The sequence below is a fragment of the Bufo gargarizans genome, chromosome 1 (assembly GCF_014858855.1).
Source record: "Bufo gargarizans isolate SCDJY-AF-19 chromosome 1, ASM1485885v1, whole genome shotgun sequence".
Lineage (NCBI taxonomy): Eukaryota > Metazoa > Chordata > Amphibia > Anura > Bufonidae > Bufo > Bufo gargarizans.
The window spans coordinates 356,983,788-356,997,670 of record NC_058080.1 but is presented as its reverse complement, the minus strand read 5'-3'; the positions used below and the strand labels follow the sequence as shown (position 1 = coordinate 356,997,670).

Below are 13,883 nucleotides of genomic sequence, written 5' to 3'. Positions count from 1 at the left end.
GTCCTGTCCTCCTTTTGCCCTTCTCCGGCAAACCCCAAGGAACTCACTCTGCATACCCTGGATGTCGTCCGGGCCTTGAAAGTATATCTCACGGCTGCCACTTCCGTCCGGATTTCCTCTTGTGGTTCCCGAAGAACCTCGTAAGAGTCTGGTGGCTTCCAGGGTCATCGTGGCGCGATGGATCCTCTCTGCTATTTCCACGGCTTATCGCGCTCGTGGTAGGGTTCCCCCGGCTCGGATTACCGCTCACTTTACTAGGGCGGTAGGAGCTTCCTGGGCAAGGCACAATCGTGCCTTTGCGTCTCGACTGTGTAAGGCGGCCACCGGGTCGTCCTTACATTCTTTACAAAGTTTTATCAGTTACATTCTCTGGCCTCGACTGATGCTGTCTTTGGCCGCAGGGTTTTGCAGGCTGTGGTTCCTGTTTGACCGTTGGCCGTTCCTCCTGGCGGTGCTGATATTTTTCCCACCCCATGGACTGCTTTAGGACATCCCATGGTCTGTGTCCCCCAATGGAAAAAAGCACGAGAAAAGGAGATTTTTTGTGAAACTCACCTGTAAAATCTTTTTCTCGTCTTTTCCATTGGGGGACACAGCTCCCACCCATTCTGCCTGTTGTAGGAGGGGTTTTCAATTCAGTTCCTGTTGGTGGTTGGACCTTGTGCTTGGTCCGATGGCTTCCATTATTTTTTCTCATCTCCTTCTCCTACTGCTTTTGCAACGCCTGAGTTCCTCCTGGTGGAGTCAGGGGGTATAGCCCGAGGAGGAGGAGCTCTTTTGTATTTGAATAGTGTCCCTCCTACTAATACCTCTAAGCTATACCCATGGTCTGTGTCCCCCAATGGAAAAGACGAGAAAAAGATTTTACAGGTGAGTTTCACAAAAAATCTCCTTTTTCTACTAAAAGGATAATAGATTCTTTTGTTTTTACAACTTGAAATGCATTTTTAATGTTTTTAGAACTTAGCGAAATGAAACTTTTTTGTGAAGGTGCAGATAGCCTTTAATGACATTAATGACTGAAATGCAGTACTTAAAAGAGGTTTTCCGGATTTCTAAAAACTGAGGGAAGATGCAGGAATTGTGACAAAATAAAAAGAAGCTATACTCACCAGATTATTTCCTGGCCGATTCCAACACATCTGCTCCAGTCCTCCCTTTTAGGCCTTATTTACTTGGCTGGAGTAATAATGTGCCCATATACCCCACGTCGTCTTAGTGGCCTCATGCTGTATGCCTGTGATTAGCTGTCGTGATTTTGATGGGTATAAAGAAACATCATCATTGTAGCCAGGGACACAATGACCAGTGAGGAGAACTAGAGCAGCTGTGGGGGGAATACACTGGTGAGTATAGTATTCCTTCTTAAAGGGGTTCTCCAGGCTTTTAATATCAGACAACCAGAAACCCTGCTGATCAGCTGTATCAAGGGAAGGCACGCACAGTCTCCCTTCTTTCTTCCTGCAGCAGCATACATGGCATCAGCGAGCAGGAAGAGAGTAAGATGGGCCTTCTCTTCATAAAGCTGATCGTGGGGGAGCCGGGTGTCGGACCCCCACCGATTTGAAATTAATGACCTATCCTGAGAATTGGTCATCAATATTAAGTGCCCGGAGAACCCTTTTAATTACTCGGAAAACCCCTTACACCATAAGTAACCATTGCTTATCTTTGCAAATGACCAATAAAGACAGGTTTATAACCATTTCCATATTTTATTGTGGATCATCTTGACACAATTACAGCAGCTTTTGCGGTACCTTTTCTCTGTCCTCTTCAAGGGAATGTGAATAGCAAATTTAACACATACAGATTGAAAACTTCAAGAATCACCAAACATGAATCTGGATAGATTATAACCTACATGCGGATATATTAGAGGGCAAGGTCGGGGTGAAAAAACAAGAATGTTATATTTGACAGAATTTCTTTAAGATATATCCGATATCTGGGACCAGGAAATACGGTGGGAAAGACCTGGACAAACAACACACCAAAAGCAGTGCAAAGGGTAAGGACATGTAACAGGGAGAATTCCACAAATATATTATGTAGGTACATAAAAATAAAGTAAACCTACATACAAACTGTAGGCAACAAAAACTACTCTATTATACAACAGAGTTAACTATTTATGTTCTCTGGTGTATCCATTCTAGGAAGCTGAAGAGTAAAATACGCTTCCTTATGACCTGGGCAATATATTACAGACAACTTCAGAGGCTTTATCCTTATATTTTTTTGTGTAAACAATACTAAACGTGACATAAAAATATAATCACGGAAGTTCCTACCATAATGGGCTTGGTGCAGAGAGCAGGCTTAGTGTTTCTAATAGAGCGGTGAAATGATTGATTTCTTTTCAAACGCATTGAGACTTACATCACTTTTATATTTTGCATTTAAAAATGTGCCACTTGGCGAGTGCGCCAGGGTTCTATAATTCTAGAAGACAAAAAGCCTTGCAAGACCAGCAAGTAATACCAATCTAAAGGATACAAGCTGCAAATGCAGTAAGCAATACTTCATTTTCTAACCATCTCATAAATACAATTTTGTACAGAATAGTGGTACTGTATCTTAATTACGTTGCAGTCCTTTCTGGTAGATGGATCAGCTTCTCTTGTCTTACGGTTATACATAATTTTTACACACTTGCCTCCGTCAAGAAGTTATATTAAGGCACCACCAGTTATGTTCCAATGACCTTCATGATTTATGAGCCAGATCTTTTACCTTCACAAGTCAGGCAGACTGCACAGCACACAATTTGGACCATGTGTATAGGAGAACCTCTTAAGAGTCATAACCAAAATGAGTGAAAACACATGAGGGCAAAAAAGCAAGCAAAAAAAAAAAAACTAACAAAAACACACACGTATAAGACACTCTAGAGAAACCAAACATTGAATTTCCAGTTTCTGTTCATAATTTATGCTTCGGAATGTCTTGCTGGCCCCCCCCCCAAAAAAAAACAACAAAAAAAATTATTATCCCAGTGACAGCGATATTGAAATAGTTCAAAAAAGCAAGACTGAAGTATCTTGCTTTTCTAAAGGCAGTTCATGCATTACTGCAAAACAAGGCAAAAGATTGTGTTTATCGCCTACGTGCTATGCTGGACAGCCGCTCTAAGTAATTCAATACTGTTCCTCATTCACTGCTAACAGTGACACTCATCTGCCCAGTAATCTGCTACATGGATACTGCTCAACCCACAGCATATCTTAAGATATGTGGTGTCATATGTATAAGCCCAATGTTAGCATAAGTGGAAATACAGAGGCCAAATAAAAAAAGAGAGTCATTATGGGATTACTATCCAGGATTGTGGCAGTAGAAATTAATTTGTGATGTGAACGATCAATTAAATCGGCTGTCCAACTGCTGCATTGGGATATCAATAAGTAATATTTAAAAAAAGAAAAAACAAAATAAAGGGCCAGCATCTGATAATAAAATTAAGCACAATAAAAAAAAAAAAGTTTACAGTTCCAAATGACCGTAAAATTGGGCCTCCTGCAACGATGAGAGACTTGAACATGCGGTTTTGTGTCAGTTTTTCACTTGCAGTTCTGTCTGAGTGCGCCTTGCAGGAAGGGCAGAGAGGAGGTGGGGTAAAAATGAGAGGAATGGTCTCCTCTTGTTCAAGATTCTGAGAGTGATGCTTTGATCTCACTGAGAAGGCTGCTGAGGAGAGTTGCTTCACTGCATTTCCCATCAATGGATATAGACTTGTCACCCTTAATAAAAAGAAATAATACATTCAACTTAAAGCCTAAAATTTTAACTGGAAACATTTAGGTATATAACATGCAATAAGTAAAAGGGGTTGTTTCACTTAAGCAAGTAGAGAAAGTTAATACAAACCACTTGCTACTGTCTTGTTATCCATATTGCCTCATTTTCTGGCTTGGTTCACTTTTCCATCACAATATACACTGCTTGTTTCCATGGTTACAACCACCCTGCAATCCAGCCGTGGTGGCACACAATAAGAAAAAGCACTGGCCTATGTGCATCCACATGTTACTGGACACCAGCCCTTTTTTCTATAGTGTGGAAGCACGACCACCACTGATGAATTGCAGGGTGGTCGTAACCATGGAAAGGAGCAGTTGTGCTTTTTCATAGGTGCATAACATTTATATCTAAATATCATAATTATAGTTGATTTGATTATATACAAGAGGCCATATTGTGACATATTCACCATTTTGTATGTATTCTAAAGTAGGCCGAAAGAGGTTCATGGAGAGGACACCGTTCGTATAACTTCTTCTCTGTAGATGTATCAGTCTGAGAAGTCATTCTTGTCTACTTCTAGATTTATGACCGAGATAAGGATATTCTCTAGATGCATCTGGTACTAATTATCCCTACAGTTTAAGGTCTATTGATCGCAGAAAATCTGTGATATATTAGTATACTCGTGTAATGAACCTTTTTTTTTTTTTGTATAAGATAATCAATAGGACATATGTATCGTTTTATATTGTTAAATATTATGAAGGACGCCAATGCATCCATTATCTTACATATTTCTCACTAGGAACGCATGTACTCCTAAAATATGATGAAGAATTTTAAGTATAAACTTTGTTAGTAAGATGGTGTTATTTTTACTAACAATCAATCAAAAGTTGGAGTAACAGAGGAGACACACAGGTCTGTGAGAGTACAAGGTCTATTGTATTCTTATCGATACCATAAATTTGATAGCTTGAGAAACGCCTCAAATGGTACCTTAATGTCTATGCTTTAATTGGTATACAGTACAGACCAAAAGTTTGGACACACCTTCTCATTCAATGAGTTTTCTTTATCTTCATGACTATGAAAATTGTAGATTCACACTGAAGGCATCAAAACTATGAATTAACACATGTGGAATCATATACATAACAAAAAGTGTGAAACAACTGAAAATATGTCATATTCTAGGTTCTTCAAAGTAGCCACCTTTTGCTTTGATTACTGCTTTGCACACTCTTGGCATTCTCTTGATGAGCTTCAAGAGGTAGTCACCTGAAATGGTTTTCACTTCACAGGTGTGCCCTGTCAGGTTTAATAAGTGGGATTTCTTGCCTTATAAATGGGGTTGAGACCATCAGTTGCGTTGTGGAGAAGTCAGGTGGATACACAGCTGATAGTCCTACTGAATAGACTGTTAGAATTTGTATTATGGCAAGAAAAAAGCAGCTAAGTAAAGAAAAACGAGTGGCCATCATTACTTTAAGAAATTAAGGTCAGTCAGTCGAAAAATTGGGAAAACTTTGAAAGTGTCCCCAAGTGCAGTCACAAAAATCATCAAGCGCTACAAAGAAACTGGTTCGCATGCGGATTGCCCCAGGAAAGGAAGACCAAGAGTCACCTCTGCTGCGGAGGATAAGTTCATCCGAGTTACCAGCCTTAGAAATCGCAGGTTAACAGCAGCTCAAATTAGAGACCAGGTCAATGCCACACAGAGTTCTAGCAGCAGACACATCTCTAGAACAACTGTTAAGAGGAGACTGTGTAAATCAGGCCTTCGTGGTAGAATATCTTCTAGGAAACCACTGCTAAAGGACAGGCAACAAGCAGAAGAGACTTGTTTGGGCTAAAGAACACGAGGAATGGACATTAGACCAGTGGAAATCTGTGCTTTGGTCTGTTGAGTCCAAATTTGAGATCTTTGGTTCCAACCACCGTGTCTTTGTGCGATGCAGAAAAGATGAACGGATGGACTCTACATGCCTGGTTCCCACCGTGAAGCATGGAGGAGGAGGTGTGATAGTGTGGGGGTGCTTTGCTGGTGACACTGTTGGGTATTTATTCAAAAAAAGGCATACTGAACCAGCATGGCTACCACAGCATCTTGCAGCGGCATGCTATTCCATCCAGTTTGCGTTTAGTCAGACCATCATTTATTTTTCAACAGGACAATGACCCCAAACACACCTCCAGGCTGTGTAAGGGCTATTTGACCATGAAGGAGAGTGATGGGGGTGACCTGGCCTCCACAGTCACCGGACCTGAACCCAATCGAGATGGTTTGGGGTGAGCTGGACCGCAGAGTGAAGGCAAAAGGGACAACAAGTGCTAAGCATCTCTGGGAACTCCTTCAAGACTGTTGGAAGACCATTTCAGGTGACTACCTCTTGAAGCTCATCAAAAGAATGCCAAGAGTGTGCAAAGCAGTAATCAAAGCAAAAGGTGGCTACTTTGAAGAACCTAGAATATGACATATTTTCAGTTGTTTCACACTTTTTTGTTATGTATATAATTCCACATGTGTTAATTCATAGTTTTGATGCCTTCAGTGCGAATCTACAATTTTCATAGTCGTGAAAATAAAGAAAACTCTTTGAATGAGAAGGTGTGTCCAAACTTTTGGTCTGTACTGTATGTGTCAAAGATAATCCCTTAGCTCTGATTTAGGATTCCATATGTCATGTGTATGGAATGTAAGATGAAGTCGGACCTGGTCATTTAACACTTACTAGTATGATGTTAATAGCTTATGCAATAGTGCCACCTAGGTACGAATGAGTAACATTACACCAACAGCAGAAATGCATTCTGGGTAATACAGTAACATCATAGTCGTTATCATATGTACACGCCTAACTGACAATGACTGGAAAACTTAGGAAGGCGTGTCTAACTGATAAGTTTGTGATCATAAACCACACATGAAGGGGGAACACAGAGAAACACAGAAAGGGGGGGGGGGGGGGAGAGAGAAAAAGTACAAAGAGAGAGGAGAGACACCCCAGGAGGAAAAGTCCAATGATCAGAACAGACTCAGAGCCGACTTCCCTTAGACTCTGCATATCATCTGCATTCTCGGGTAACGTATAACTTTATTATGTGTAGTATTAATTGAATTGGCTTGATATTTAGTAACTCCCTGCTTTAGTGCAGATGTATAATGTTAAAAGTGCTATATCAATATTATCACTATTTAGTAAAGATACATATTACTGAATAAAAGATCTAATATTGATATTGCAGAAACTCTGATTAGAACATTATATTCCATACTCAATATCTGGCCTGATAATTTATAAGTTGTGTAACAATATTACCTGATATCAGAGATTGGTCATAGTTTGAGCAGAGCAAGGGTTCGTATCTGTCCTTATCACCATTGAGTTTTATATCTCGTAACTGTGGTCAGGACGTTGTATTACATTCTTATGTTTGAGAAGTAATATGGAACGCTGGCATTTGTATTAGAGCCATCTAGTGGCGAATTTAGGGCATTGCATATAATTGAGTTTTTTTCTATTGATTAAGCTTTGATTGTATTTTAAGTGACTAGGAGGACATAGTTGTAATTACACCTGCTCGCTGCTGTGGTTTGCGACGGCAAGCAGGTAAACAATGAAGAGAAGACAGCACTCGTACGAGTACCTCTTTCTCTTTAAACAGCTGACCGGGGGTGCAGGGAGTGAATGAGGTTTGCGGAGTGCCGATGGGAAACAGATAGAGCTCCCTCCTTCTAAACCATTTAGATGCTGCAGGTCGTTAAACAGCCCAGATCAGCGCTTCTGCCGGTCAAGGCCATTGGTGCAGGAGACCTGTGCAGCGCTTAGACTAGGCCACCCTAAAAATGAGGCTGCCCCATAAAAAGGTATATTAACAGTCACTACGGGGTTAATATTTGTGGGTTCTGTACTTACCTTTTTTACCAGTAGACAAGTGTGGTGTCCCTGGATTGACCTGCTGTACATGGATGCACAAGAATCAACTCGTTCAACCACTGGAATGGAAAGCAGCCATATTAAACTTGTGCTCCAACTAGCAACAATAATTTGTACATCACATACTGTTACATCTAGCATCACTCACCTGTAAAGTGATGGTAAAAGCAAATTTTTGCTAACAGATGATGAAAAGAGAGACTTGTATTTTCCACTTTCAAGGAACTCATTTTAAGATCTCCTGATTCCAAGAGCTTGGCAAAAGCATCACTGATGGCAGAAAACAATATAGAAGTATGGGCAGTTTGATGAAAACATAGGAGAAAATTTATAAAAACCTTGAATTTTTTATATGCCAATGTGCTTTTTTTTTTTTTTTTTTACTCTCACCACTTTCCCAAAAAAGGTGGAGTGAGTTGTTGGGGGGGGAAGGGGGGGGGAACTGGGGGAATTTAGCAGGCCCAGTGAATTTTCTGCCATATCATAATACTGAAATCTATGGCAGCTTTGAGCTGGAACATAGGCATGCACCTCGTTTTGAATTACACGCATCCTCCTGCAGCACATGGGATATCATAGACCAGTGTAAAACGCCGGTCTATGATAAATTCTCCCTAATGTTTAATTCCTTACAGTGAAATTATTTAACGTAATACCTGTAGATCCTATTTTGATATTTGTCCTTTGTAACTGTTATATAATAAAAACATTTAGTTACAGATTTTTACAGTGACGGATTTTTTTTTGACTCGCACACCTGACTAAAAAAAACACCAACCCAGGTTTGTAAAAGAAAGAAAAACGAAAAAATATTTCTTACTATTCCACATAAATAAAAGGTTACCTTTATTCTATGGACTAGTATGATTATGCTAATACCAAATATGTATAGTTTATGTTCTGCTACATTGGCACAATACAAAAACTTAGTCTAGTTCGACCTGCTCTCTCGGGATGCATAGGAACTGGAGATGTCAGCCAGGTCTTTGTTTTTTAGAGGAGTAGCTGTGCAATAAGCATCATACTTTCATGTACAAAAAGTACAGCAGTAATGCAATTCAGTGTTCGAGTGTCTGAGCACGTAGCATTGTGATGCCAGTAGTGTTTGCTTATCAGGTCAGCAATAGTAGCGTGCACTTGTAAATTCATTTGATTTTTGTTTTTTGGAGGTGCTGATACAAAGTATGGCTAGAGATAATGTCAAAGCAATATGACGTCAGCGCAGCACATGAGGGGTTAAAAAGTGGAGTAAAAACAGGACCGTAGCTGTGTATTACCGCCGCAGCTCCTGACCAGAGTGCTGTAATAATACAACGGTGCGTGTTGTCAAGGAATTAAACATAACAAAAGATCATACCTGTAGTATGGAGTCATAATCAAATAAGAGGAACAGCTGAAAGTGATTTTAAAATCTAATTTTTCATGGGACGATCCTTCATCATCCTGTGAGAAAAGCAAAACAAAAATGGAAAAAATAAAATAATCACTTTGAAGAAGATAATATATACCAATCAATCAGAAATGATATATTCGGCCCTCTGGAAATGGACTGGGATGCAAGGAGATTATTTAAGAAGCCGCACAATGTCTATTTAGTCACACTGATATACAAATCTATATATAAAGCCTAAAGGTTTCAATGCCAGATTGTCCAGCAACTATATTTATTTCTGCTATTCTGTTTAGGATATTTACAGTCCTGCATGCAATACTGTTTTTCCAGAATTTTAAGCAGAATCTTAGACGAAAGCCCTGAACGGATCCTCTGACGAAGATGTGAACTTATCCTCACTTGAATATTCAAAGCCTGCAGGCTGCTGCTGATTGAAACAAATTAAATTTAGCTTGGCTAAATACAGATTTGCTTGGGATCCACTAATTTCAGCAAGATGCAGCAACAAGATAATGCATATGGGGGCATCTCTTGTTGGGAGATGAATCGGAAGCCTACTGTAAATAAGCACATGGACAAAAGATCTCTATAGCCTATGGAGAGCTTAAAGGGGTGTTCCCATCAGAGACATTGATGGCATATCGCTAGGATATGCAATCATTGTCATACAGCTGTTGGGAACTCCTTCAAGACTGTTGGAAGACCATTTCAGGTGACTACCTCTTGAAGCTCATCAAGAGAATGCCAAGAGTGCGCAAAGCAGTAATCAAAGCAAAAGATGGCTACTTTGAAGAACCTAGAATGACATATTTTCAGTTGTTTCACACTTTTGTTATGTATATAATTCCACATGTGTTAATTCATAGTTTTGATGCCTTCAGTGTGAATCTACAATTGTCGTAGTCCTGAAAATAAAGAAAACTCTTTGAATGAGAAGGTGTTTCCAAACTTTTGGTCTGTACACATATAATATTGGGGGTTCTGCATATTTAATATTTGTGGGTACTTTTATAAATTTAGATTTTTAGGGGGGCGGAGCCTGACCGCGGACTGGAATGGCTGCGTGAGTTGGAGCTCTCCCGCCACACACACACTCGTACAGCCTGGAATACCTTAATTTCAGCTTAAAGATGGGCAAAGTGGGACGTTTTCCACAAGGAGAAAGCAGAGCATCGGGCAAACCGCCTGTGAACCAGGGGGATGTCACCGACTTCTTTGAAAAGCGGCACAAACAAGTCGCCGCGTCTCGCTCCAAGATGGCGCCGCCAGAGCGGGAAGAGGAGAAAACCTCAAGTGACGAGGAGGAAACGGCCGGAGAGCAGGCTCTCACAGCTACGGTCCTGAAGGAGACTCTGCGACAAGCTCTGCAGCCAGTTAGAGACGACCTAGCAGAAATAAAAGCGGATCTACAAGCCATAGGCACCCGCACAGAGGCGCTGGAAAACACATGCCTCAGCTTGACCTCTCACGCCGAGACCCTCGCGGCCAGATCGAACCAGTTAGAGATACATGTGAATACTGCCCTCACCCTGATAGAAGATCAGGAGAACAGGAGTCGTAGACGGAATATAAGATTTAAAGGCTTACCTGAATCCTGGGCAAAAGACGCTCTTCCTAAAGTGGCTCTAGAAATATTTGCTGGCCTGTTAGGCCCAGAGCGCGCAGAAAAGGTAACCATTGAACGCATTCACAGATCCCTGCGGCCCAAGCCCAGACAAAATGAAGCTCCCAGAGATGTTATCTGTGGACTGCTATCATATGTGGACACTGCTCTTATTTTGCAAAGTGCTAGGGAACAAGCCCCAATACACTATGGAGAGGCAGAAGTGGCCCTTTATCAGGATATAGCACCGTCCACACTGCGAAAACGCAGAATACTAAAACCGCTGTTGGATCAGCTAAGAGCAAAAGACTTGCAATACTCATGGCTATTCCCTTTTGGATTGTCGATCCTTAAAGAAAATAAGCGCATAGTAATAAAAACTCCTGCAGACCTTGAAGATGCCTGGCAGAAGCTGGAGATGACTCCGATTGACATACCTTCCTGGTCGCTGGAAATGGATGTAGAGGCCTTACCCTCCCTGCCAGCGAGAGAAGAGTGGACCACAGTGACGCGTCCTAAACCGCAGAGAGCCAGGCCTTACAGAGGAGCTACGTCTACACCACATCGCTGAAGAGAGCTCGGACGAGTTGTACCTTCTACTTTTCACCTCAAGAAGTTTGCCAATAGAGGAGACCTACCTTTCGTCAAGAGGACATTTATTCTGCAGATCGCCTATAGAAGGAGCGGAACTGTTCACCCTTAAAGCGCCGAATCACGTATAGTATCATAACACCATACTGATGCGAGCATTTCTACCCTCCCCCCCCCCCTCCCCTCCCCCATTGGTGAGGAACAGTCCGGGTTTGTTCCTGGCAGGGAAGGCAGAGCCAACACCGCGAAACTTCTTGCAGCAGTACAACATGTACACTCCTCAAACATTCAGATGGTCCTTCTCGGTGTAGACGCCGAGAAGGCGTTCGATAGGGTGAGTTGGGCATTCCTAAAATCTGTTCTACTTAAAGTAGGCTTCCCAACCATATTTCTAGATGCAATATTTACCCTGTACTCTCAACCTTCAGCCTCTATAATTGTGAACGAACACATTTCTGCCCCCTTCTTAATTACTAATGGCACGCGCCAAGGGTGTCCGTTGTCTCCCTCACTCTTTATAATAGCGATGGAGGCATTGTTGCAAAGCATTAGACAGAACCCCACCATTAGTGGAATTCGTACACTTAAGGGGGAACTCAAGATGTTAGCGTTCGCAGATGATTTATTATTTCTCCTTACAGACCCTTTTAAAGGCCTCCCGGAGCTAGTACAGATATTTGATAGCTTTAGTGATGCTTCCAACTTCAAGGTGAATGTGTCAAAATCAGAGATCCTAAATATAACACTAGATAGACGGCGTGTAGAGTTGCTCAAAAATAGCTCTCCATTTGCTTGGGCCAAGTCAACAATTAAATACCTGGGGGTCCATATCCCGTCCAAATTAACTCAGTTGTATGATACCAACTTTAAACCCTTATTAGAGGAAATAAAATCCACCTTGGCAGAGTATGATATACCTCTAATATCATGGATAGGGAGAAAAAATGTCATACAAACGTATGTAATCCCCAAAATAACCTATAAGTTACAGATGCTTCCAATTGCTCTACCGCAGGCCTTCTTCAAGGCTGTAAAAACTGCCTTCTCAGGGTACTTGTGGAAGCAGAAGAAACCGCGCTTAGCTCACTCGCTACTAACCAAAACTAAGGATAGAGGTGGACTTGGACTGCCTGACGTCCAGATCATCTATAAAGCAATACAACTGGGGCGTTGGCTGTCTATGGCTTTTCCTCAGGATTATAGTCCAAATAAAATGGAGCTGTCAGACACCTTGAAGGGGAGTTCTCTCAGGAATCTATGGCTTCCTCCCAAACATGGCAGCCGAGTCAACAAATCAAAAATAGATCTGTTGGGGGGAGGGCCTTCGCAAACCTGGCACTCACTTTCCCCACAGTTAGCTCCTCTCACCTCACCACTACTTCCGGCAAGCCTGATACCTGTGGCTGTGGGGAGAGACTCGCCATCCTTTGAATCAATGTGGGAACATTTTAGTCATGTACCGGTTGGGGAGTTTCTTGCGGGCGGAGTGGTTCCTGACTTGATGACCTTGAAAGGATACCTATCAAACTTCTCACTCACATTCCTACATGTAGCCCACTTTAACAGGTGCTGCAGTGAATTTATTGGCAGCTTTTTCCCCTTACGGGAGAAGACAGAGTTTGAGTTATCAATATCCAGACCTGAAGGGCGAGTGAAGAAACTATCAAAACTATTGCTCATCTATAGAGAGGCAACAGACACGGGCTTCCCGGGTTACCTGGCCTCATGGGAAAAGGAATTAGGAGTCAAGTTCTCAGATACAGATAAAAGACATATACTTCAAAATTCGCATGGTCACTCACGGTGTGTCCGGCTGCAAGAGACTCAATATAAGGTGATTTCAAGATGGTATAAAACCCCTGAATTCCTTTATACACATGGTTTGTCGCCCACAAACTTATGTTGGAGGTGTAAGACAGAGATTGGCTCGCTCACTCACATATGGTGGTCTTGCTCCGAGATTAAACCCTTTTGGAATGATGTGGAGCGAGTGATAAATGAATTCAGAGATAAATACTTAGCTTTAACACCTATCATAGCTCTGCTGGATGGTGTCTCAAAACTATAGACCTTCTGTCTCAAACTTGATAACTCACATGTTGATGGCAGCCAGGTCCTTGATCCCCCTGAGGTGGCTAGATACTTCACCCCCCACGTTGGACCAATGGTTGGAAAAAATAGGTCAAATATGTAAATTTGAGGAGATGTGTAGCAGAGCGGCCAGATCGCACCACAAATTTCTCTTAGTCTGGGCTCCATGGTTATCATCCCACCACGGTATGAGAAATAAGTGATGTGCTCACCCCCCCCCCCCCTTACGTACCTTTTTTTCTTTATCTCTTTTCTTTTCTTTCCTTTTTTACTCTCCATTATAACTTTTCATTTTAATCTTAATCCTAGTCTACTTACCACACTAGGAAGCTCTTCGATACCAAAGCTCACCATTATGGCATTTTACGCTGCACAATAACGGCCCATAGAGCTTTTGGTCCCCACTGATTATGCTGTTACATATGTACTTTGTTACTCGCATTGATCAAGTTGTGTATATGTTGACAGGAAGACAAGAGATTGTCCTTCTGCAAACGTTATGTTATGCAAATGCCTG

At 41.7% G+C, this 13,883-nt stretch overlaps 1 protein-coding gene across 3 annotated transcripts in view; it reads right to left on the bottom strand.

Moving 5' to 3' along the window:
- Positions 1-1,697: 1,697 nt before the first annotated feature.
- AP3D1 (adaptor related protein complex 3 subunit delta 1) overlaps positions 1,698-13,883 on the bottom strand; it is a 113,535-nt gene continuing 101,349 nt past the window's right edge. For all 3 annotated transcript variants that reach the window (XM_044269007.1, XM_044269011.1, XM_044269016.1), the window contains exons 30-33: positions 9,046-9,131; positions 7,837-7,958; positions 7,668-7,747; positions 1,698-3,743 (exon numbers count right to left, since the gene is read on the bottom strand). In XM_044269007.1, coding sequence (XP_044124942.1) covers positions 3,648-3,743; positions 7,668-7,747; positions 7,837-7,958; positions 9,046-9,131 — 384 coding nt within the window. In that variant the 3' untranslated portion in view covers positions 1,698-3,647. The remainder of the gene's footprint in view (positions 3,744-7,667; positions 7,748-7,836; positions 7,959-9,045; positions 9,132-13,883) is intronic.